The sequence below is a fragment of the Macrosteles quadrilineatus genome, unplaced genomic scaffold (assembly GCF_028750875.1).
Source record: "Macrosteles quadrilineatus isolate MER2022 unplaced genomic scaffold, UCM_ALF_1.0 Scaffold_3__2_contigs__length_128488019, whole genome shotgun sequence".
Taxonomy (NCBI): Eukaryota; Metazoa; Arthropoda; class Insecta; order Hemiptera; family Cicadellidae; genus Macrosteles; species Macrosteles quadrilineatus.
In genome coordinates, this window is record NW_026542596.1 from 112,562,975 (window position 1) to 112,590,790 (window position 27,816).

At 30.6% G+C, this 27,816-nt stretch overlaps 1 protein-coding gene across 1 annotated transcript in view; it reads left to right on the forward strand.

The window, feature by feature from the left end:
- The first annotated feature begins 12,843 nt into the window (after nt 1-12,843).
- Nucleotides 12,844-27,816, forward strand: part of LOC128989477 (uncharacterized) — a 198,734-nt gene continuing 183,761 nt past the window's right edge. Inside the window, exon 1 of the mRNA XM_054411371.1 lies at nt 12,844-12,987. Coding sequence (XP_054267346.1) covers nt 12,844-12,987 — 144 coding nt within the window. The remainder of the gene's footprint in view (nt 12,988-27,816) is intronic.

The following is a 27,816-nucleotide window of genomic DNA, read 5'->3' on the forward strand; positions in this document are numbered from 1 at the left end:
ATACTGCATCAGGTACAATTAGGAAAATTTTGCATTTTGTTTTTGAGAACTGGATGATTATAGTGAAACAGTTAATTTACAGTTAGATCCCAGCATCGAATATTATAAACAGTTTGTTCTCTCATTTCCATCTCGTCAACTTCACTTTCACTAACTGACATTATTAAATCAGTTTAATCTACCTTCCTTTAACTTCCATAAACTTAGGTTAAGAATACGCGAGTATCAACAGGAACAAGTCGGATCAACAATTAAAACTGTCAACTGATCAGCTGATCAGCTGATTAGTTGACGTTCGAAGCATTACAGTTTTAATTCTTTTCTCTCAATACCTACTTGAACCTCATTGGTCCGTTACCTGTGTTGATATGAGAAAAACTATGCTGATATGAAATGAAACTATGCAGATATATAAGTAAACAGCTGTTAAGTGAAACTTTTCAATTCTAAGAACTGAACTGAAATGGCTACTTTAAAAAATGGTCGTAGGTAAAATACATTTCAAACTACATACACTATCCAAAATTAGGTAATTAAAAGTTCAGAGTTAAAAAATGAAAACATACCACATATATTTTATTTGAAATCAAGTTTTGTAAATTATGTTTATACCCAGCCACGAATTCTTACAGCAACCGTAAGACAAAAACTTTCTGTAGTTGGTAATGCAGTCGTTTGTATTCAATCAACAATTCGAGATAAGATTTAACTTTCGGTCTTTTGAGTTATCATCGGACGTGCATCGAGATATCCTTAGAAATTACTCTTGAAATTCTAAACAGATAACACTGTCACTTTTGCTGAATGATAACAGAATTTAAATAGTTTAAGGGTAAGTAATTAAATGGGAAAACGTGTCACTGACAAACATCATTTATTAAATAAGCTGAGAAAAATTGATAAAAATTGTTTATATTTTTGTGTTTAAGTGATATACTGATGTAAGGGTTAAATGTTTATTAAATTTAAATTATTTTAATTAACAGAATATATAATGTTCATAGAATATCATGATCAATGGCTAACTAGTTTCACTAGATTAGACTTCACCTTGTTGGCAGAACTGGAGAACAGCTGTTAATTAACTAAAGTTATTTCTGTAATGAGCTTTCTTCAATCTTTCTTAGTTGGCTGATTCCCATTAATAATTGTACAAACTAGTGAAAATGTAAGTAGAAAAAAATTTTAAAATAAGAAAATTGATTAATGTGCTTTATATTGTAAATTATCTTGATTGCCATGTTTTTACCTACTATTATATATAGTCTTTTGATTGTCTGTCAGTTAATAACTTTGTAATTGTCAAATATTAAATAGTAGTTGGCCCGACGGACGTCGTCCTGTCCTAATGTGATTTTATTTTTAATGTGGTTTTTTATGTGTTTTTTTTTAGATGAGCTCGTTCGCATGGCTCAATCACGTCCTGGTTGAAGTTCGTTCGCTACGCTCACTCACCTTTAGGTTGGAGCTCGTTCGCTGCGCTCACTTGCCTTCAGTTACATTTGACAACAAATATTCGTAAACAACAAATGGAATAGAAACCTATTTGGTTATGCATAGATTTGTTTATAAAGATTAGGTTATCATTATAACAGCTGTTTCCTTAATTAAATTTAATCAAGAAATGACAAACATAGCATGGTAAAAAAAATAAAACATTCTTCCATAAGATTAACATGTAAACTGCAAAGGGCCATAGGACGCTTCCCTTAAGGGTTTTTGAAACGGAAACAGGCTATTATGTTATTCTAGTACCTAAGGAATATCCCTGTAAATTTTCATGCCAATTGGTTCAGTAGTTTTCTAGTTATAAACGCTGTAACTAACACAACTTTCTTTTACATATTAAGATTCAACCTTCATGTTACATTTGGATGAAAAGTCACATGTTCTGAGAATAATTTGTAAATTGTAAAATCACTTTTAACTAATTATGTTTGCCTCAATTATGTGTAATAATTTGTATTACCTTAGTTTACCTGTTATTATTTCTTTTGAAACTGTTACAGACGAGTTCAAGCATTTGGCCTACTGTACTTGAAACAGTCATAGTGCCGTAGGAACTGGGAATAACAGCCTATTTAAGCCAGTCAAATCATAGGAATTGTACCAAGTAAGACTGTTGCCTTATTTAATTACTGATATAGTAAAATTGTCATTTATAAAGGAAAATTTCAAGGATTTCCATTATTTAGAAGAATAAAATTATAATTTGTTATTACCATATTGGAGTAATTTGTCCAGGATCCTACCATCTGAGGGAAATCACCAAATGATAGGTTATCACAGCAAACACCATCTTAGCTGCTAGCGTGGTGTTGAAAAATAATAATTCTAATTCAAATCTTGCCTACCTACTCTCCGGTGATTGGCCTATACAAGGGTACTGGGTAGTGTATAGTGGGTAAAATATTGGGTACTAGTATAATTATATCATAACAACTTTAACAAGAGAGAGGTAGAGAGAAAGAGTTTGGATGTTTTTGGAAATACCAAACTAGTGTCAGTGAATGAAATGAATTAATGAAATATACGTTTATTTCCACATAATGTATACAGAAAGAAACATGCAGAAAGTACTGAAGTAGTTTGTGTTCGAATTGATTTTTCCATGTTTACAAACCATCACTGCTAGTTATTCAAGCAAGAATCTCGCTGTGCAAACAACCTCTGAAAACATTTAGTGTAAAGCAGAAACAACAACCAAAGTTTAGCCCCTGTGAACGGTTTTTATTGTTTCCCATGTGGAAAGCCATGAACTTTTAACTATAACACATTTAATTTGTAATATTAAAAGTAAAATCATAAAATTCTTTGATCAGAAAAGCAATTAAACTTGTTTATATGAATAAGCTTTGTCAAACAGATACAGATGGATAAAATGTGTTGTTTACTAAACAACATAATTTAATAATAAAAAATTAAAGAAATTTTGATAAAATAATAATTTTAATTTACTTAATCTATTTTTTATTTTTTATTTAATTGTGTAGAGAAATGGCAGTAATTAATATTGAATTGGATTACAACCGGTAAAGTCAGATAAAAAAATGGCAATTCAGTTTATTCTAACCCAGTGAGCACAGCATTGTGAACGTCGTAGAATAGTTTTGTAAAGTTGGTTCATTTTTACCTAAATTTTTACACGTTTAAAAGATTAGTCAGTCTTATTAAAGTATAAGTGACTTTTAATGAAATAGTAATCAGTTAAGATCAAAGACTGGTGATTGTAGGAGGTGTGGAGGCACTGTAGAGGCGAGGTAGGGACAGAGTAAGCAAATTTCCTCTGGGATGTGAGCGGATTTAATTATCTGTGAAAATAAACACGATATTTGCTGATGACACGAGATCAGCTGATTCCTGAACATTAGAATGTAACAGCTGTAAGGTTCTGGTTTGAGGAAAACACATGTACAACAATGTAGTAAGGAATATAATATACTTAATTGTTCAAACTTGACATTTAACTAGATTTAGATTTTTTTATTCAAGATTAACGGCTATTATTATTGACGGTTATTATTATTATTTACGGCGGTTATTATTGACTATTGGATAGTCATAGGTTTTACATAAACAATTGATTCTTAAGAATATAGAAATGGTAAGTGCATTTTTTTTCTTGTATGATTAAATACCACTAGTCTACTTTTACTTAAAACATAACACAATTCTTATTGTCAATAAAGGGACTATCTATTTTTTTAATTCTCAACAGTCCAAATTTTTTTTTAAAATTGAACTATACGCTTACCTAGTAAAATGTTCTTCATCTATAGGTTAGCTATTAGATTTTATTTATTTTTTAAGATAACAACACACCCTGTTATATAAGATACACATTTTTATTGAGTATCTTATTTATGAAATGTTACTATTTTATATTTGTCGACTAAAATGTATGATTGTAAAAAATGTTACAGTACCTATCCTGAAAAAAAACTAACACTGCGTATTTCAAGCTGACTTTAAATGAAGGGTGAGTACGAAATAGAGTACATGATTCGTGTAGTTATTTTTAGGACACATCTGTTTTAGGACCTTCTCATAAAATAATAGATGATACAGTTATTAATGTAAATAATGTGCAAAGTCGCACTTTTCCTCACTGTTGGGACACAATTATGGAATGCAAAGTAGATACTTGAGTAGGCATGAATAAAAATTTCGATTATCAATGGTTAATAAATATAAATTCTCCGAAAATTATTATCGTCTATATACTCTTGTAAATCCTTAAATAATGCAAAGAGTATTTTGCAGAAAAATTATAAAAGTTTATTCAGTTTAATTATGTCTATTCTGTACTAGTAGAGTACCCGTCCTTCGTACGGGGTTGGCATATAAGTATAAAATGCGTATTGCAGCTATACTCAAGCTTTGAGTTTGCAATGAGGGAGGACAGTTTGATAAAATTTGCTTCTTTAAATTTACAGTATTCTATAGTATTACACATCTACCATAGACATATTGTTCTACCACTTCACCTAGACAATAAAAAAAAAATTATAAAAAATTCGCAAAATATCACAAATTATTTATGAAATTAAAAACATAAACATAACTAAAACAATCCTACATTGACAGTTAGTTCTCATTGCGTATCACAGTTTTTTGTTGTTGCTTAGTTCAAATAATCTGTTTTCACAAATACAAAAAAATATAGTGCTGCACCCTGTTGGTAAATCTTATTACTTTTTAATGCTTTTGCGTATCATAGAACCAACTTTTTTAGTTGAAACCGCTGACTAAATTCACTTTAAATATGAATACTCATATGGTTAACATGGGGAACTACAGAGCCACTGGGGTGGAGCCCGAAAGGAGTTTTGAGATAGCCTAGGAGTATGCCTATATGTTAATCGGGAATGTGAGCTATCATCATGCCAAATTTCAGCCCAATCCGTTTAGTAGTTAATGCGTGATTGAGCTTCAAACAAACAAACAAACTTTCACATTTATAATATTGGTAAGATGATCAGTTAATTATATGCTTGTGATTCAATTCTCTGAGTATGACCATAGATTAAACATACATAACCCATATGTTTTTGGAGAATATGATAATACATGTACCCTGTAATTATTTGTTATACAGTATTTCTATTGAAGAATATATATTTAAGGGCTTATACCCTTGAGAGGTTATCACTTCGTGTAGTTGTAATTATTGTTTGAATATAAGTATTTAAATATAATATGTTTTTAAAATATAAATACATCCTCCCAACACCACTATAAATACTGTCATAAAAGATACACATTTTAGGGTATTCTTAATACTCTATGATAAGAGTAGAATACAATTTTTTCTTGTACTTATCTTAAGGAGTAAATATCACCTGCAGTTGTGTTTGACTTCCACAAGGGGGAACAATCAAATAAGTTTCCCTTCAGATGTAAAGCGAATCTGTCATGACAAGTTGACAGAATTTATCAAACGCCAAATAGAAGATGCAATAACATATTTTGTCAAAACAAAAATTGTACACTTGCGTTTGAAGTTAATCCTTCTTACGAACCTGATAAGGTTTCTCTAAGCTTGTTTTAAAGATTAATTTTATCATTACATGTTTATTCAATACAACTTCTAAATTCGATGAAAGTTGCTATAATATGCATTTTTGGGAGATTAAGATAGCCAAGGTTTGCCTAATCTATGGAGATTGGGCTTAGCAGTAGTAGAAACTAAAAATGTCATAAGCTGGTTTTCCGCCAAAAAAATTGGAAAACTTTCTGTGAGATGAGTGTGGTCCTCCCATAAGCCGCAATGCCCCACAACAAGTTTTATGTGCGACACCCGTGGAATGTTAGTAAAGAATACACGTACAAATATGTTTGTAGCGAGACTGGTAAACGCGTTTATGGACGTGTTTACTCCTGTGTGGCCTGTTCATATACTGTAATGTATCTCTCAAACCAACGGGTAACGCCCGTGGAAAGAATCAGCAAGGTTAAGATGAGTGTGGCCCTAATGACGATAAATTTACTGATAAATATCAACTTTGCTACAGTTTTGTTTAAAAAATTAAAATATTTTTCAGAAGAAAAAACATAAACAATGCGGGGAAATATTAAATGTACATTAAACATTACATTTGTCAATAAAAAATGCAATAAGTCTTTTAAACCTTGAAATAAACAAAAGTGTATCCTCCTCAAATACTTGGTTTGCTCTATTGAGCATTTTTTTTTTACCAAAATTCAGAATATGCTTGAAAATCAGTACAATATGAACAAATGTGATTACAAAACATCCGACAAAACAGTCTTGTAGTCTATGTTCACCAATAGTGGCCAAGTTTGTCTTTATACTTAAAGGTTCTAATCAGAACAGGTATTTGCTCTGTGAGTTAACCAGAATCTTCTCGCTTTGAGGTTCACTTTGGACGTCCGCTAATTTAGCCAAGGCTTACTCCTTGCCTCATATGTGCAAAGTCAAAATAAATCTTGATGGGAATTAATTATTTTCTTTGAGTGTTTGGTATAACTTCTGCAACAATGTGAAGGAGATTATGCACTCGTAAAAGAAAAACTTCAAAATCTTTTCAACGTTTAGTTAAACAGTAGATATGTATAAAATGCAGTATGCACAAGTGTGTGTCGAGTTTCAAGTATTTTATTCATATGCACGATCGATTACAATGGTTTCATGTGGTTTTATTTCCCAACTGAATTTACTGGTAAAAGGGTGACATAAATAAACTAGACTGAAGGGTGGAGCTGCAACAAGCGAAAACAACCAAAGTACACGTCTATTTGACATATTTATTATTTCAGTAGAAAGATTAATATGCTGCCACTACTTTTCGACCTGCAAGTATGTTGCTGGAATATGTGCTAAAATGTTTTATTGAGTTTGTCATATCTACACCGTATAATAGGTTTAATAACGCTATAAAATGTTACATATGGTAACATTTCACTATAAAGTAAACGTTAGTTCAATCATCCCTTAAAATTTTATTCAAAAGTTATACGCATTTGCATGTTTTCATTCTCCTTTTATTTGATTTTTGTCCTAGGACACTAGACACGAGCCAGGAATTGGTTTTCGCATTACTTCAGGCTAGACCTAGGGATTGCGGCATTATCACATGGATAAAAAATCCATAGGTGATTCGGCGGGATTTAAACCCGGGGCCTCTGGGACCGAAGGCCCGCGCTCTAACCACTAGACGAGCTCGCTCCCCCGTAAATCATTCTCCTGGGGTACACCGAAATGAAGTTAAGTCACCAATTATGCTGTCAGCATTTCTTGTCCATCTATACATTACAAGTATATGTATTGTTATTATAAATGTTATAGTAATTGTATAACAATTTTAATAAACTTGGGGGTCGTCCCGCCTATCTATCCCATCAAGAATCAAGAATCAAGAATCTTTATTGCCTTTGATCCATAAATACAGACATTGGCATAGACAATAAATTAAAAAAATACATTACATTCAAACAATAACTACAAATAACTTACAAATGCTAATTTATTAATGTTAATATCTTCAACTTAAGGTATATTTTTCTAAAAAGGTTTAAGGATATAACTTTGATGTTACTGAAAAGAGTGTAAGTTATATTATTGAGTAATTACAGCTGTTAACTTTTTAAAATATCAATCGGGTAATTTTTAATCATTTTTGAAAAAAAAAACAGCTGTTTTATTAACTTTGATAATAATTTAAGAAGTGTAATAAATATTTTTAAATCTATAGACAATAAACATCAAAATATTATTAATGGAAAAGGCGCATAAAGATTAAAAAAAATAAAATAAAAAATAATAACGTTATCTTTTATAGTATGGAATAAAATTAAAATTAATAAATATGCAAATATAATTTTAAAAAACAGCTGATTTTTAAAAAGAAATAAAAGATTACCCAATCGATATTTTAAAAAGTTACTAGCTGTAATTACTCATTAACATACACTATTTTCAGTAACATCAAAGTTAGTTCCCTAACTCTAATACTTTTTAGAAAAATGTACGTTAAGTTGAAGAAATTAACATGGGGTGGATAGGTGGGACTACCCCCCTTAACTGGGAAACCCTACTAATTACCATGGAATAAATACAAGGAAATCGATGTTCTAAAAATGTTAATGAACTTCAAGAGCTATTATTTTTTCCATTAAAGCAATACTTGTAAAATGTAAATTTTCTACTTTATTTAACACAATTAAAAATGCCTATTACAACCTATTAAAATATAATTCAAAATATTTACGACCAAACAAAGTATAACTAAGCGAAACGTAAATTATTATTTTTAACTTCCCTAACGGTTGTATAAAATGAACTTTGCCTCCAAGTCGCACCCCTGCAGTAGAAGATTGGTAAAGTTGCAGATTGTTGGTTGCGAATTTCACGGTCTCCCGACTGTCCAATATATCAAGGGTGGCAAATTGTATGTAACTGATCTCACCCTAACAACATGCAATTCTTTTACATTATTTGTTGTTGGCAGTGTTTATCAGAAGATAAGAAAACAACACTTTAACAATGTATTGGACATGTAACCCAACATTCGCATGATATGTTTGTAAAAATGATCTTACTTATTGGTTAATTAAACGCATTAAATGATACGGATTTAATTTTTTAGGTTGCCAACTTAGTATTAAGATGTTTTTAAGTGTTTGTATTATGTTTTGAACAGCAAAGTTTTTACATGTTATAGTAAATTACATTGCTATTAATGCACTGTTAGACTTTATTATTTGTACAGAGTCTTTTTGCAAAACTCTAATTTGGTGACTTTTCAAAAACTAATTACATTGATACTTTTTATGCTACGTATACGGTCAATCAAACCTAGTATCATAATATAAAAATCTTCCATGTTAGGGCAGAAAGGGTTAATGCAATTTATCTTAACCTACTAACTTTCTTTATATAATCTAGTAAGAATTTTTTATAAGGTTTACAATCTGCTATAACCAGCTGGTGTCTGGCAACATTTATTACCTAATTTTTTTGTCCTAGGACGCTAGGCACTAGTCTGGGGTAGTTTTTCACATTACTTCAAGCTAGACATAGGGGTTGCTGCATTATCACTGAGATAAAATTCATTGGTGATTTGGTGGAATTTGAACCCGGGATCTCTTGGACCGAAGGCCCGCACTCTAACTACTAGACCAGCTCGCTTCCCGTACAGTAGTACGTAATTAAATTCAATTTGTAGGGGGTAAACAACTGTTTCCTTCGTGAATCCTTGCACGGAAACTGTATTTAAGCAGAGTACAGTGGCGAAAAATATATACCTATTATGATATCCCGAATCATAAATACGAAAACTTATTGATTTGCGTATCGTTCTTTTTTAATTTGGCCTGATCAATTTAATTTGTAAACTAAGTCTGTAAGAGTAATTTCTCCAAATTTCAATTCGTTTTATTAAAATGTGGATCTTTTAAAATATATTTAATGATGGTTTGTGTCCTAGACAGTAAATATATACAGCAACAGCATCCTAATAATCTACTTCATTCAAAGCGGTATACAATTAATAATTTAATATTACCTAGTGTTCGTAGGGACCGAATTGTAAATAGTTTATATTTATATTAAAACATTCCGTATTTATACAAAACATTCCAGGTGAGAATAAGATAAAATTAAAATCAGTTCTTGGAGGCAGTGAATTAACCTTAACTAGCCGCACATTTGTCAATGTCAGGCCTTTGTGTTCATTTAGCTTTGTATCTCTTGAACAACTAGCCTTAATATGGTTTGAGTTTGTATTGAATATTGGAATCAGTTAGTTACATATTTAAAGATGCTTTTATATCCATCTACGTTTTGCACTAAAAATTATGTAACTCTCCCGAAACTACTTTTGGAGGATGGAGGGATCACATTTCAACTTTAAAATATCTATTTCAATTTTAGCATAGGCCTGAAAATAAATCAAAGCGAATGCTGAAATAAACCTAATTGAAGTATGAAAAAAATATATATAATGAGGTATAAACTGAAGGTAGAAAGATTTTATGCAAATTTGTTTATATTTTGTATACGTTACAATAGTTTTTTACTTCATAAATCTGTTATTCATTAGTAGGTATATTTTGGTTTAGATTTAGATATATTTTGGGGTATTCGTTCAATACAGCTTTTTACAACTTACATTATCTGTTGCAGCCTACTTTTCTTTGTTACACTATAACCCCTTCAATAAAACAATGTTTTAGCAACCATTTCCATTGTTTTTTTTAAATTATTTTATTTGTTTACATACTAAAAGTTTTAAGGTTTATTTTTCGTCATAATTAGTTGTATTTGTAGTCTTAGAATTAAATTACAACATCCAAACAATCATCTTCAATTGATTTCTTAAAAGATAAAGGCATGTTAAGGTCTAGAAGATCGTAGCCCTCGCTGAGACGTTAAATATTTAGGATTCAACAATGAAAAGAACATAAAAGTTGACATTCACTGTTGGAATACAACCCAGTAAAACACCAGTATGCAATAGAAGGAGTTTATGAATATACAAAACGTAGGGTGCGACTCACCATGGAAATGTAGGCAAAATATTAACGTAAGAATCACAATAGCATGTAAAATAGTAGTAACAAAACTGACATAAGAAAACTTTATGGAAGTGGGTAAGTATAAAAAGGACATCCACTATATGTAAATGAAATATCTGAATAATGATACATTACTTAATTTTTTTAGAGGTTGGCGAACATTGTATGATTATGTTTCTGTGGTATCCCTTCTGATGCCGATTAATTAAACCCTGATGGCACCTATTGAGTTTGAAACAGGTAAAACAGATCAATTCACGAAGATGTAAAGATCACAATTTAATGATAATCAGTAATCACTTTGCATAAACCTAAAACAAGTGAACGGTCAGTTAGTTCTTGCTTAACATTAGATACAAATATTTATAGCACCGTAAAAGAAAACCATCGAAAACCAACTGGACAAAATTGACCGTGTAATTAAAGAACATCAACATAAATGGTAATAAATATTTATAAATTGAGCAATTGATTGGATGAGTATTATCAATACACATCATCTCAAAAAATTCTGCACTCATCCTTTACTCATATTTGGTTTAAAATACGCACCTAGGTGGCGTCCCCACCTCAACCAATTCATGATTGATATTTGGTAGTTTTTAATAAAAATTTCTTGAGGCTCAAAATGTATTACTACTATTAAATATTTCAGTACAAAGTATTACCTTATTTGCCACTTAAATACAGTAATAAATGTCCATCGTTGAATAATAATGAAAAAAGTCTTCCAAATATCTTTTAGAGGTATTTATAGTTTTAAAACCATATTTTAAGTTAAAACAACTTATTTTGTTAAGGTCTCAATAATACTGACTGAAGTAAAACATTACAAGTTTAAAATTTGTAATACAGTTGCTACAGATGCAACTTGATTGATTTCAATGTTTTGATGGTACTAAAATGTAATTTGCATAAGTAATTTTTACTAGTTTTTAAGTTTATTTTACCATTAAAATGAAACTATGCCGAAACGTTTCACTGAAGAACAGCGTTGCATCCTGTACAACGTTATAAATGTTTCCTTTAATCTACAGTTATTAATGCCATTAAATTATCCTGAATACTCCATAATCCACCCTGTATACAAGGGTGGTAAATAGCTCAACCAACATTTCAGCAATCCAAACAACTTATGTACAAACAGCAATACAGTGGTGAACGCATTCATGCAGAACAATGTTTGCAAAACAGAGCGCTTAAGATGTTTGCTTTCAGCCTTTTAGCTTCAAACTGAGTATTTTAACTCATACACTCTATCAAAAGGGTTTGCGAAAGTAATTTTACAATTCTGATACACTCTTGGTCAAAGGAGCTTGGTGCATTTAGCACTCAAATAGATCAGAAGATGATATGAAATAACTGTTTTATGTGTACTTATTCAATTTTAGTAATGAAATTACATTTTCCTTGCACCTTTAGGACTTATTACATAATGGGATTTAACGAAAATCTCGAACATTATTTGGACAACAAAAAACAGTTTTCAAACTATTTAATTTGAGGTTAAACTAAAAAAATGCGTAAAATCAAACGGTTAAATATCGTTGGTCAATACAATCGTGATAATTGAAATCAATCATTGATATTAAAATTGATACAAACAGTTTTATGAACTGTATATACAATGATTACATAAAAAATATTTAAAAATGATTCTGTATGCCCATTTATAAGGTAATACAGAAACACGTTACAAAAAAAGAAAACATTCAATAACAACTGCCTTAAAAGGAAAATATAATAAACCTTTTTGTTCGAATCTACCTATTTTAAAAGTCGAAGAAAGATTGTCTCTCACTGTACTAATAGACTCAAAAACTAAAAAATTACTGTAGTTGAATTTTATCGATCTTTGTTTTTTTTTTCAGTAAAAAAAAATTAAACTTAAGTGATCTCTAAGAACGAAAACCTCCAAATTTTCCACCCTCTGTTTAAGTGTACCGTCCACGTGCTGTGGAGTGAGAAGCCCCAATGCACTGAGGTATGTATCAGTAGTAACAAGTCAGATGTCGGACTAGGGGTTGTGTGATGGGAGGTCCCACCCCCAACCCCCAAACCCCCAACAGAGAGGGGTGCCTCTGCCACAGAACTTCGCGCGCTCTCTCATCTAACGGTTGATGATGTTCTCATTAGCGGAACTTTACGTACTGTGATTTCGAAGGATGGGATTCATAATTTTAAATTTCGAATAAGTTAAATTGTGTTTAGTGGATAGTTTTTTGTGATATATTGAACCCTATTTTGATTGAATTATTACAGTGTACTGTAAGATAAGTGTGTGAACTGCGGTGTATTAGTGTGATGTCAGACATACATAACTCCCCGGCTCGGAGTCTGGGAGAGTCGGAGAACGAGTCCGAGACTTGGGAGTTGGTCACTGAAGTTCCGGGAACTCCTGATCAAACCATCATCGATGGCTGGCTCAAGTTCAGGGATGCCAAGAAGGTAAGTGGGTCAGAGTTGTAGGAGAGTGTTAAAACATATATGTCTTGATGTGTACCCACTTAGGATTTGATTATGACTAGCTTAACACTTAAAAGTGACATTTCATGTATGTTCCGTCCGTCCTTCTAAAGATCTTTGACTTTAATTGTAAAATTGTCAAGAAAGGTTAATATTCAGGAAATAATTCTCCGTGATATAATTTCGGTTTACATCTCTACTATTCCACTTTGAATTTATTCTTCTTCAACAACATCTGTTAGACAAGCAAGATTGAATAGATTTGCATGTAAAAAATCTTGTATATACGGATAACAGACGTAGGTAAATATTAATTATTTTATTGTCAACGCGTTTTAAACCATCCCTACAGAGATAATACACATATTTAATATATTTTACTGCAATGTCATTGGTTAATCGTACATTTATAAAGATCAATATTTATTATTTTTCAATATTTACATCCTTGTGTAGTCTATATTTGCTCTGTTATAATGCACAATAAGCTCCCTGTTAAAACGTGAACCTCCAACGAAATGAAATTAAAAATAACTTGGTCGATTGTCATTAAATGATTTGTGATGAAATGGTTCTAAAGTGTTTGTAAAGGTTTAAAAGCTTAGGAAGAGTTATACATGAAGTTTAGTTTATTTATTATTATTGCTAAGCTTATGTTACTAACCATATATTACGCAATAGCGTTGTGGAATGCACAACATGAGTTCATTATTGATAGTATGTGATTTGGACATACCACATGTTAATACTTAGTGGTTGATAATATTGATACGATGAGCATCCTAAATAAATACATTACCACCACGCAGAACAATACAGCAATTGATTGATCCATGGCGAAGCATAAATTTAAGCAAGTTCATGTATATAACAATACCCCCCCCACCACAGCAAACCTGCAGACTAGGTGAATTTCAATTTGTCTAAATATTTTACTTAACTATTTCCATAAAGAAGACACATTTAATTCCCTTTTAAATATCATTGGATTTAAAAAAGTGCTTAGGTTTGCTACTAAAGGGAAAGTACAAACCTTGTTTGACCAAATGTTAATAGTATAGAATGATATATTTGCCTAATTTGATCAACATATTCAAGTAAATTTTAACAGTTTTATTTTTCTCCAAGATAGTATCGGTAGCGTGAGAATTAAAAAGTACCGTTTTTTTTAGTTTTCTCCATTACATTTAATTCAACAACAACACTTCAACATACAATCTTTTTTGTTTACTTTACACAATGGTAGTAGTACAAATTGGCCATTTCCACGTTTTAAAGGGATAAAATTGTAAATTCCATTTTACCCGGTTCCTATAATACAATCTTGCTGGTTCGCGAACATTTATTACAAACAACATAGTATAAAAATATAGTAAAATACAGTATATTAAATTGCTTAACTTAAATTGGATTAAAATCGGCAGTAAACTAAGAATTCCCAATGGTTTTGATTATTCCATGAATACGTCGGAATACCACGAATAAAAAAAAATATTTTTTACGTAAAAACGTTTCATATGCTATAAACTGATAAAAATGTTTAAAACAAGATCCATCAAAAAATACTTAATAAAGAAACACAATCTTAATTATTTTTTTTCGATTGGTTTATTCGTTGAATTATATTACAATTTGATTGTTTAACTAAATAACAATAGTAAATATACAAATGATAATAGGCTAAATACAATAAATGCAATCTATTTAATTAAACTGATTTTTTTTTCAAGTTAGCTGATTGATTTACTTGCAAGTACATTTATTACCTAATGAATATTTATATAAAGAAATCAGCTAGTACAAAAACTGTCATTTCTGAGAAAACATTATCACGCCAATTAATGAACAACGATCGCAACAAAACTATTAAAATCTTTGGAGGACAACTTTTCCCCCTGTTCTTTTAACATACGGCTTTAACACCAATAAACAACAGTACATTCTAGGCTGATTTCATACAATAGTTTCTTTTAGCTATGAAATATAATAACATATTACTCTGACAATGCATACCAATAGTCGAAATGCATGGTAACACACGTTTAATCACAAAACTTTCATTATAAAAGGTTTAAAACAGATCAATTTCGACATTATTTAAAGTTGAAATTCATTTTGAATAATAAGTTGAATTGTAAAGGTGAGTTGCACGAAAGAATGATCACAGGTTTGGTGGAGAATAACAGTTCTCTGGCAAATTACGCTGTAACAAGTTCCACCTCAGACACGCAAATTCTGAGGAATAACTTAGGAATCAAAGCCTGAAGATTCTACTTTGCTGGCCACTATTATACTGTGAATACTAACTGTATGGACCATTGAACGCTAATGGTACATCAATTTCAATCAACGGTTGCATCAATGGTCAACTAGTTATTTATAATGACTATCTAGTGAGGTTTTGGTGATATGTATATTTATGTCGCTCAGCTGATTTATAAAATTTCTATTCTATGATACTGCATGAGTAATATTACTTGACTAGTAATTATTACAATTGAATATTGTATATTGATGAAGGCATTCTATTATGTGGGGACCAGGGGTAACTTGTAATTCAAATAGAACATTGTTGTATGATACTCGAACAGGGTACCATGAACATTTTATTTTCTTCCTTACTATTTATTAATTTTGTAAAGTTATGTGATTAACAGGTTGTTTTTCCAGTTTGGCTGGTTAAAAAAAATGACGTATTCGATGAAGATCAGCAATTTATTTTAGTTGGGGGCTTGATACATCTACATACAATTTTATTATGAAAATGACAACAGCTAATTTTTAAATATCAGCTGTTAATGAAGTGTTATTTTATTCAATGTTAATAATATTTCTACTTATTAGTTGAAAGACAGTGTTATACGTAATATTACCATATTTAACAATTTAAACAGCTGATTGCAATACGTATATTTATGCAGATAGATTACCACATAAAAGGTATTTAAATATAATGGTGTGTGTTAAGCTAAATACGAGTTAAATGTAAGTTTTCGAGTAGATTGAAATACGGCGAGTCGTGCAGCTTTTTTATGGACCAAAACATTATGTTCCCTCAGAGAAATATTTTTTTAAAGGTAAGAAAAAAAATGGTCTTATCTGAAACCCTCAAGCCATTTGCTGATGGAGGTAGTTGACTCTTCAACCAATTACATTATCATAAATTACATAAACATGTGAAATAAAATAACTGTATAAGCAATTTAAAACAGTTTAATAATTAAGTCATCATTGCATAAAACAAAGGCCGTGCGATAGATCATCGTAATTTTAGCAAAATCTTACAACAAAAAAATAATTAATAAAATATTTTAGCTATAATTTTAGGGGATCAAACAAAATTCAAAACAATTCCTAGTACTGTACTAAGTGAAAGCTTTTTCATTCTAAGTAAAAATAAGACAAGAGAGTCATTCCCTCCTTCAGAAACTTAAACGTTGTTTAAATAATTAGGAGACTTATGTATGAATATAACTTATGTATATATATATATGTGTGTGTGTATATGCGTATATATATTGAGTATGGATTTTTTACAACAACAGATATAAAATACGGAGGAAATGTATTATGAGGGAAAAGGAGAGCAATATATTTTTTGCAACTATGGCTTGTCTCAAGTAAACTCATTTTTTTGCTATGTCATAAACAAACACAAAACCTAATACATAATCTTTTGTTGCAACAAAGTGAACTAAACTTAGTAGTAATTATTTGCAATAAGAAACATTGCAACATGTTTAAAAACCTTGGTATCCTCATATCACGTTCGTCTTCCTTATTATGATGCATTGTTATTGTTATGGCCTCTTTATATCTTGTGTTAAGAAAACTGGTGGAAGTAAATCTTCAAAGAATATACTTAAAAGATATCTTCTTAACTAATTTGCCCTTCCTTTTTTGAGTTCTTTACCAATCCACTATTTTAGCTTAACTAAGTAAATTGAAATAATTGGCTGTCTTTTGTATTCCTAATGAATATCCAACAAAACAAAAATTTTGTCAGTATCCCTTTTTTCTAGAGAAAGTATGTTTGAAATTGAGGTGGTCAAGATGATCAGCCTAACAAATTTAATTGAACTTATATCAACAATACGAGTAGAAAACCTCCCATATATTTAATATTTTTTGTAATCTGTAAAATATTTACGTAATATATCGAAAAACAACTAAAATTTTTATTAATTAGTTTTAACTTTATATCAGACAAAAAAGGGTGATTTTACTATAATTGTTATGTCACCGGAGATGACCTTTGAAACTTATTAGGAAATGTAGTATCCATTTGTTAATAAATAAATTTGTTATTAATAAATAATTAAATTTGTTAAATAATAAATACAGTGTCTTATTGAGACAATAAAACAAACGTTATTTACAAAGTGCCAATACATACACAATTTTAGGTACGTGTACCTTGTTTGCTTGCTGAATTTTGTTGTTCAAGTCAAAACGTATTTTTGTTTATTTTACAGATCTATGAGTTTTCATGAATAGAAATGGAGAATGCTAACCAAGTAAATAAATAAATTAGATAAGGAAGGCTTACAAAGACCATAATATGGTCTAATTGTTATACTAACAATAAGATACAGCACAATATGATTGTGTTTACCAACAGTTGGTAACAACTTATACTGTAATGACCTAATTCTAATGTTAATATGGATAAATAGATACTAATTTTATTCATTGTACTTCCCTAAGACAACATTTTGCCATGTTTGAAAAGAAGTCACAAGACTTGTAGCATCATTTAATAAAAGCCAGCTTGATAACAACACATTTACTTCTGAACTACCATGTACTTTTTTGGCTCTTTACATAAACAGCCTCCTTGGAAACATAGTGTCATTTAAGAAAGTTTTATTGAGTTAAAACTTTGCCAATATCAGAGGATGAAGGAAAAAGTTTGCATAAAATGCCGTTCAAGGGGTATTAAACCTGTCCATCAAGAATATTATGAGCCAAGAGGTTTGAGGTTATATTAATTTGTTTAAAGGGAGTTCTCAAAAGCCACCAATTATACCTGAAATAAAATAAAACATAAATGATTATGTGTTTTAGGAACTGTTTATATACGAATACAACTTTTTGTATAGGAATTATCAACGTCAATCATTTTAACATAAATAAATGTTTCAAAAGAAATATATTTATTGTCTGCCTCAGAAATCAGTACTCAAGCAGTCTATACAAATGTTAAACACAAAAATATAATGGTACACTCTTATTCTCATTTATAATATAATAATTCTTTTAGGTCCCCTGTACAATGTAGTTAAGATGGAGATCTTTAATAATAGGCTGGTTTAAAATTAGATGTTTTTTTTTTAAATAGATAACGTTGTAAAACAAATATAAAACCCCAAAAACGCTTGGGATTATCTTAAAAACGAGGCTTTTATAAAGCTAAGCGGTTTATAAAATAAGCTAAATTTCCTAAATAAAATAAGCTAAAATAAGCCTTCATACATGCGTTGAGCAAATATATAGCTAATAATAATAGAATTAATAAACTAACCTTAATTTACGTTAGAAACTTTTTCAAACTACTTGAAAATAAAGTGTAAAAATATATTTGAGACTACATTTTCCCTTTACGCTATGTGAGAACGTTCCATTAAGAATGCAAAACGTGTCTTCTGACCGTATTAAGATAACGAGGCATTATTATGATAATGCTTCAGTTTCGTTTACCTCAAATGGTAACACCATTTTTGTTAATGGCTAAGGAATCCGTTTTTGCGTCTCAAAAGGAATAATTAAATTAAATTGTTTATTCACAGAAAATCTATACACAAAGTATGTAAAATCTCTTGAACGGAAAAACATAAACTTCGGTTTAGTGTAATCATCAAATGTAATAATCGAATCATCTGAATAGTTAAACAATAATTGTCTGGGCAACCGAGTGGTTATAGTGCTAGCCTTCAAATCTGAAGGTCGCTGGTTCGAATCCAAGCGAGATCGTTTCCAGACCCAGACGCCATTTGTCATTGGGCTATGAATTAATTATGGTATCTAAAAACGGGGCGACGTTAGATAGTAACAAGACCAGCGTTTGGACCGTTCCCTTTCAAAACGTAAATAATGCCACAGGCGTAAAAACACAAAAAAATAAAATAGCCGGTCTTTTACCCACTCAAATAGAAAATTAAGTGGGTTAATATAGAAGATAGTTTGTTCTCTTATTATGATGCTGATCAAGCCAAAACAAATACAACATTAAAAGGGTTTTGTTCAAACTTATGTAAAAAAAAGAAGGTACTCTGCTGATGGCTCACATTAACCGCTCACTTTTTAATCTAAAACTGACCCCAACTTCAACATGTGAATGTACTCGTAATAAATGGTAGATTATCTATATTGAATGCTCTTAGTAGTCTAAAAAACAGATTAGATCGAATACTAACCCACTTATATTAATTGTTTCACTATATTTCTCACTATGGTGGTTGAAGAAAAAGTATCCTGTATTTTTGTGAATTGGTTTTTTTGGTGTGGGGGGGGGGGTTAAGAAATTAAATTTTTGTTTTACTTTAGTAATTTGCAGCTGTCATCAATGGTTTGAACCTTTGATAACATGAAAAAATTTTAAGCAGGTGTCTCTAACAAAATTTGGTAAAACTATGCTTTGTTAAAGCATATTTTATCCTTGTAAAATATATATACAAAAGTATTAAAACATCCAATAAAAAATAAGGCGATAAATTAAGAGTATATATACTACTATGAGCACTAAGTAGATAGATTAATTAATTGTATTCTTCCAATTCCACAATTACGCTTTTAGGAGATGAATTTCTTAAATAGTGAACGTTGGTGTATAAGGTGGTTCCATCATAGTCTTGATGGAAATATTGACAGCCGTTCAGCAATCTGGCGGGAAATGACGGAATAAGTCCGCCATCAAGTGCACGCACCGGCAAAGTATTCGACAATTTCCACTTAAACGAAAATATCATTGACGCCCTTAAACCTGTTTGTGGGCTATTTAGAACCCCTTAAACAAAAGTAAAATGGAATTGTATTAGGGAAAATAGAAGAATATGACAGCACTTGGGGCGTTTTTTCTTATAAGAATAACATGGGGATCATTTTTTAGCCACTTTTTAAAAATCCTGCTCTCGGCCTATACAGATGTTCAATAGTATTTTACAACTCCATAAACATTTAAAAACCACATCTATTCCCATATATATTTTAAAAACCATCAACTTGACAGTGCGAGGATTGCACAAGAACTCGAGGGCGCTCCCAGCCACGGGCATAGTGGTGACATACTTGAAGTCTTATGAAAAAATGTTTAGAACAAAAATTGAGGAACATCTAACTATCTCTACTTTCCCCCCTAAACGTTTTTCTCTGACCAAAAATAAAAAAATCCTCGGAGTAACCTTTTTATATTTGCCTTAGTGTAAAATTACACACTGGCACAAATTAAATTATATTTATATTGTATTAAACAGTAGTTCATTTAGAATTATAATATATAAATTTCATCCTGTAAATATTTGTATTATAAGCTAGACGAACGTGTAAGTGATAGGAGGCGCACCACTTTGAACATCGTCACGCCCCTAACAGTGAACCCGTGCTGGAAACACCTGGAGTTTGTAACCATTGCCAATGCTGAAATTATATTATAACGCATTTACATACAAAAGAAACTGGTAAATGGTACCCGTTAATACAATTTTAAAATTTTAGACTTTTTTGCTGTATTGTTTTTGATTAAAATTTGAAACCCATGTAGTAGGCTGGTATTTGAACAGTTTTGCCGTATCCCAAGCTGTTTTTGAGATATAAGCATTTTATAACAATAAAGTAGTACAGTGAGTCTGTAACCTTCACCAATGTTGACACTATACTACATTGCATATAAAAATAGTAATACAATAAAAAACTGTTTGATTTATTTGTACCCATATAAAATATAGTAATTGTTATATAGCTAGGAGTAGGTCAGTTATACATTCGTTGAAGTGGATAATATAGCCTTGAAATTTCAAACTAGTTCTTTTTCAACTTCACTAGTTTATCATAAGATCCTTTTTAAAATAGTTTTTAATTCATGATTGATAAGTTCATGAATTAATTCTTTGGAATATATGAATCTTTTGTAGCTTTAGTGGAAAGAACGACTTTTAAATAGGAGAATATTTGAAATAAAGTCTAGAGATTTCCACTAAATATCATTGTTTTGACAGATATATCAGCTGACAAATGTTTTAAATAGTTTTATCGAATATTGGTTGCTAAGAAGAGAAAAATAAACAAAGAGACATCCTTTTAGGATTTTCCTTCAGTTTTAGTCTTGCCAATACTTCTTCCTTGATTTCCATTATGTATTCTTGATGTGTTCAAATCAGGGCGACCAATTTTAGTGGAAAGAACCACTTTAAACAGGAGAATATTTGAAATAAAGTCTAGAGATTTCCACTAAATATCATTGTTTTAATTTAACATATTTTTAAAATTAAATAACAATTAATTGTTAAGTACAAATAAAACATGAACCACTTTTGTTGGAAAAGCCTAAAAGAATCTCTCTTTGTTTATTTTTCTCTTCTTAGCAACAAAAATTCAATAAAACTATTTAAAACATCTGTCAGCTGATATATCTGTCAGCTCACTACATAACTAAGAAAAATGTATTATAAACATAATACACAACATAATACAACAAAAAGACGTCTGTAATATTTTAAGTAATTAAATAACACAAAAATTGTTTACAAAAACAACACATTTCTAAATGATTACTCTTATTACAACAATCCTAACTAAGAAATTCTACTATGTATACTAATTAATGTACTCTTTAGATGTAAATCAATGTTCAGTAGAAGTAAGTGTGATTTTACTTGACGTATCGAAGAGTTGGCGTTTGCATGTCATCCCTTCATCAAAGGATAATGCTAGGGTTTATTCACCTACAAAGGTCTTCCGCTGTCTGTGTTATTTGCTGCATTGGTAGAATTGTGACAAGCTTGAGTTGTGGGTGAAAGGGGTAAACCAAAAATGTAATTTGTAACAAACTGGAAATATCACTTGTATTTAGAGATGTAACGTCTAAACAGCGTCAATGTATGTTTGGTAGAAGTGTAGTAGGCTATTCTTTCTCATTGGTTCATTAAAAACCATATGGTAAATAGGCTCCTCCCTCAACTACAAACTTACGTGGTCCCGACAATAGTCACCTAATTCTTAAAACAGAATTAAAATAGAATCAAAACACGCTGATAAACATGTGCTAATACTGTTGAGTGTTAAATTAAAATGAATTTAATCTGTACAACCAGCAATCAGATTGAAAAAATAATGAATGATAATGAGAAGGCAAAAATGTGGTTTGGATTCTATTGTAAACTGTAGATCCCTTAAAGATCCTTAGTGTTTAAGCCTTAGTGTCCTTAGTTGTCATTAGCTGTATTAGCTATTAATTAAAGTCCAATTTACAAAATCTACATTCAAAGGTACATTTAAGGAGGCAGTCTGCAGGAGAGATCAGTAAATTAACTAGGGTAACCACACATTTGTCAATGTTAGGGATGCAGACCAACCAGCTTCTCTGCTCACACACAATCGCCATCAAAGTTAACTGCACATTCTGATTCGTTGTAAATTTATTGTTAAGTGGCTTTAAATAACTTAACGGAATTGGAAATCACTGATTAAAAAAAACTATTACAATAATGTTAATAGCAATGATGCTACAAATTTATAATTATTTTAAGATGCTTGTAATGTAACTTTTATGTGTACTTCCTTTTACCTTTTGGTATGAGATATGAATTTATTACATGGCTTGTAGCTATATAACCTAGCAAGGCATTGTTACATTCCATGATAGTATCGAATAGTGTTTATAACGTCCCGAAATTGATCCAGTAAGCTATTGTTTTATCTAAGCCATTGAAGTATCCACCAAGGTACTATGAGATCCAGAAAGTCATTATAAATTTAGCATCCAGTAAGCTTATTTAACATTCAAGAATTCATTAACTATAATGGATACTAATCCAGTAAGCCGTTGCAACATCCATAAGCAATTGTACAGTGATATCCTAGACTTTTGCAACATACAGAATATCATTGTAGTTTAGACTAAGCCATTGTTACATTTAAGAATTCATTATAATAAGCGGTAAGCCCATTGTCCACTCACTCCAAAACTTAGTGTTTTGTAAGTTTTTGTAATATTAGGGACGTGGTATACAGAAGTACCTAGTAAGGTTCCGTGTTATCTTATCCAATAAGCTTTTCTCAAATCTAGGAAGTATTTTTAGTATCCAGCAAGGCTTTAGTAGTATCCAGTAAGCCATGTTTTAGTCGTTTCAAATTCCCTGAACCCCCGTGATGGCGTGACTACAGTCGGAACATCTGGTGGATAATTCGCAGAAACATAACTCCTCCTTATAGTCGTTCGTGTTAATTTATACGTTTTGGTCAACTCATTTATCGATCCGTGTCGACTTTTTACCTGACTTTTCAAAGTATAACTCACACAGTGTGGGCCTATTGTAAATTGTAAACTTTCTCTGTAGGAAAGAAACTATTTTCGTCACGACAATTTTCGAACCACAGCAGTCAAAAGTTATTTGCATTTAGATCACAACAGTGTTCTTCTAACAAGAAGAACAAACCAAATTAATGTAACTAACATACTATTGTTTTGTGAATGGAGGATTTTCTGGATAACACAAGTTTAAGTGGTGTTTATGTGAACTATTAGGTAGACTGTAATTATATTAGGATAATGATGCTAAATTCAGTATTTTTATTCTAGCTTCTGCATTGCAATTTGGAAAATAGCCGTCCTGAATAATCATACGTAAAGATCTTGTTATTTCTAATGGGAGAACACCAACAACTTAACTACTTAGGACTGGACCAGCTGGTCACTGTAGCTAAAAGGGTACTTTACAGATATTGCTTTGTTGGACTAGTAAAACTATCTTACCATATGTATTAATGAAATAAACGCAAAAAAAAACCACTTAAAATGTAAAACAAAGTGTGTGAAGGTAAGTGTGAAATTAAGATGTACATTTACTCTATAAAGATTCTGTGGGATATAAAATGTTATTTTAAGCACATAAAAAGCGTCACACGTACATTAGGCAATATATAAAATAATACGATACAAGATTGGTGGCATGGAAATGTGTGTTTCCGATTTAAAAATTAATTCAAAATGTTTAAACATTTTGCAAAATAATTCTTCAATTTTTTACTGATTCACTTAGTTAAACGAATTTGTATCAACATCAATAATAAACATTAATCGTAGCTATTTCGATTTTCTATTAATGTATTAATTTATCTAAGGAATAAAATACGGTTTGAACTTGGCAACTCGTTAGCTTTTAATTAAATTCTTCAGTGAAATGACTTGTGTATATTTGATAAAACAATGAAAAGAACTAAGTATTGTTTCATGAACATTAATAAACTCTTCACCCTTCGATTTACCGTTTCGCGTGTTTAACACTACTAAAGCAGTCAAAATTGCACTAAAACGATTCGCACAAACTACAGTTTAATTTCTTGCCTCATTGATTGCTCCATTTACATTCGTTGTGACATGCAAGTTATCTATGCTGTTTCTCACATGCCATGTTTCTTAATTGTATATTTTCTGCTAAAGAACTTTGACTTTATACCAACATTTTCTTCAATTCCTGTTAGTTGGAGAGTCCCAAGTTCAATACTCTCGAACAACAATAGTTTACGTGTAAAGTTCGCCGTAAAAAGATAGTTCTTAAAACGTGTGAGCTCACCAATACAATCTTTATCTTTATATTTACTATCCGTATTGTTATTTTTTTTTATCTACGACAGTTTTTTAAAGTAGCCGTTTCACTTAAGTTCTTAGAATTAAAAAGTTTCAAATAACAGCATTCTTTACTATCCTAACATCATAGGTTTACTTAACAAAACGGGTTAAGTACTCACGGACCAATGAGTTTCAAGGGTTTAGAGAGAAGAAGTAAAATTGTAATGACTCGAACTTCAACTAATCAGCTGTTTAGTTCAATTTAATTGTTGAGTGGTGCAATTAGTGTAAGGTACAATGTTTCGTTGTACCACAGTCAGAGGCTATAAACATTTTAGAAGTTATTTGGTAGTGATTTTTAGTGATTGTAACACTGTCGTAGATAAAGAGTATAGGCAACTAGCGTAAATAGTGTTAACGACACTCGTAGAAGTTTTTATAGCACTCGCCAAGAATCGTAGCTTTCTACTCGTGTCGTTAACACTATCTTCACGCAATCCTTGCGTAAACTACTATTACAGAATTTCATTCGGAATTACCATGCAATTCAAAGGAAGCTAATAATAATTTCCATTAAGTTCAAACAGTGACTCCGACATGGATAAAAACAAAATTATTTAATATAAGCAATGAATAGTGTTATTAGTATTCACAGAAAACTCCTCCATGGAACTCCTGCTTTTTTTGTTGAAATTTGCTCACATCACAACATAAATCAATGTAAATTCACTTGCTTAACTACTCTCATTGTAGTATTTATGCTGTCCATTTCTCGTCAGGCAAAGAATGAGAAAGAACCACATGGACCATAAATTTCTCTGTTTGAAAATATCTTTCATTTCATTTCACAATGTTGCAGTAATTTAATTTCACCAATGTAACTTCGTGTTATTTTACTGTATGGAGTAAGTCAGATATTTTAACTATTTTGTAATGCTTTGTTGATCAAAATCCTCTATGTACATCGTGCTGGTGAAGAGTAACCATCGAGTATCAGCAGTAGATCAATAAGTGATCACTTTACGCTGTATCAAGTTAGCCTCCACTCCGTGTAAACAATAAGCTTCAAACTCTACTGTTGTTTTAAAAACGTAAAACACACTACAGAAATGTACGAGGACTAGAACAACAAAAGATATTGAAATTGTTTCAAAGTGTAAGTTTTATTATACTTTTACCTATTTCAATTTTACAATAACTTGAAGTGATTTTAGTTCATATTAAAACCAATCTTTTTTATAGCTTCTTAATTTGTATTGTTTTATTTTTCACTAAACTTAGCTTTTTGAACCAAAGGACCAATGATGAAATTGCATAGTTATAGCAATTATTTGAAGTTCTGTTATTAGTTTTAATTTATTAAATATGTATTGTGAATCAATATGAAACATTACCACATATTTTAACTTATCTCTGTAACTTATTTAATGTAACTTAACTTATGAAGTTAATTTAGTGTAACTTATTTAATTTAAGAGGTGACATGATTAGTCTTAAATGAACATCATTGATGTGAAACATTATGGGTCATTATTAAGTTTCATACATTTATACAGGCTTTCAACTAAACAATGCAATATATGACCGTTTGAAGATATGTATTCCTTACGCTACACATATATTTCTAACGATGAATCAAAATATACTCCCTCTTTATTAACTGAGAACTTAGTAAACAAAGTTTCATTGAGTTGAAAACTTCCTTAATATTGAGGAATAAAGACTGAAGTTTTTATAAGTGTGTTTGGAACCGTTATTAAAGCTATATAAGAACCCTGCACTTTAGATATATGAGAAAATATTACTAAGGCATTTTCCTATGAAAAATTCGTTATATTCAATTAAATTAAAAATATAGTTGTGAAACGAATTAGTAAAAATTTAAAAAGTAAAAAGATTGAATGGAAAATTAAATGGAAAAATTTTATTTGTTATAACAGGCCATTGACTACCCCTTATAAATTTGTAACAGTTATAATACTTTTGTAGAACTCATGTGTGTTTGAATACATATCAGAATATTGAAAGGCTTCAATAAAAGGTATCCTAGTTCAAACAATGTGTGTTATAATATTGTGTTCACTTATATTACACGTTGTTTGATTTTTGATATTTCTAGGCTAGAATTTCGTATAAGGCTATACGCTTCAATTGCAATTTTTAAGGTATAAATTATGTTGATTAGAATTTTTTTTTTAATTTTTATGGAACATTTTTCTGGTAAAATCATGTACGGTACAAATATTAATAGTATAAAGTATTCCATGGGTCATTTTCGTATCACAATACAATCCTACTAATATTTTAAATGAGACAGTTTGGATGTATGTATCACAAAATTGTAGGTTTGTGACAAATAAACGCAAAACATACTGGTCGGATTGGGCTGAAAATTGGGGTATTGATAGCTCACATTCCCGATTAACATATAGGCATTTTGTTATCTCAAAAATCCTTTCGGGCTCCACCCCAGTGGCTCTGGAGTTTCCCATGTTAACCTTATGGGTATTCACATTTAAAAGGAATGAAATGTCAAGCTAATAGGAGAAAGTATGTGTCAGATTGCTGATACCGTTTATTTGCAATTTTTATAACAGCTAATTTGAAGTAAGCAGCATCAAAACGCAGTGATACACAATGAGAACTGTCTAAGTAGAACAGTAATGTTTATGTTTTTAATTTAGTACATAATTTGTAATATTGTGTGAATGTTTGATAATTTACTATTTATTGTTTAGTTGCAGTGGTAGGACAGAATGGCTATGGTATATGTGTAATACTATACTGTATTACTATACTATATCTGTAATACTGTAGCATACCGTAAATATAAAGAACCAATTTTTTTCAAACCTTATACTCCCCTATTGCAAACGCAAAGCACGAGTTTAACTCCAATAAGCATTTTATACATATTTTGTTAAATAATATTTTATCTTTCTTGTACATAGAGGACCTTTGACCAAGAAAATAATAGGACAAAGTAATGAGAATTTTAAAAATTTTAAATAACAACCAATAGAATA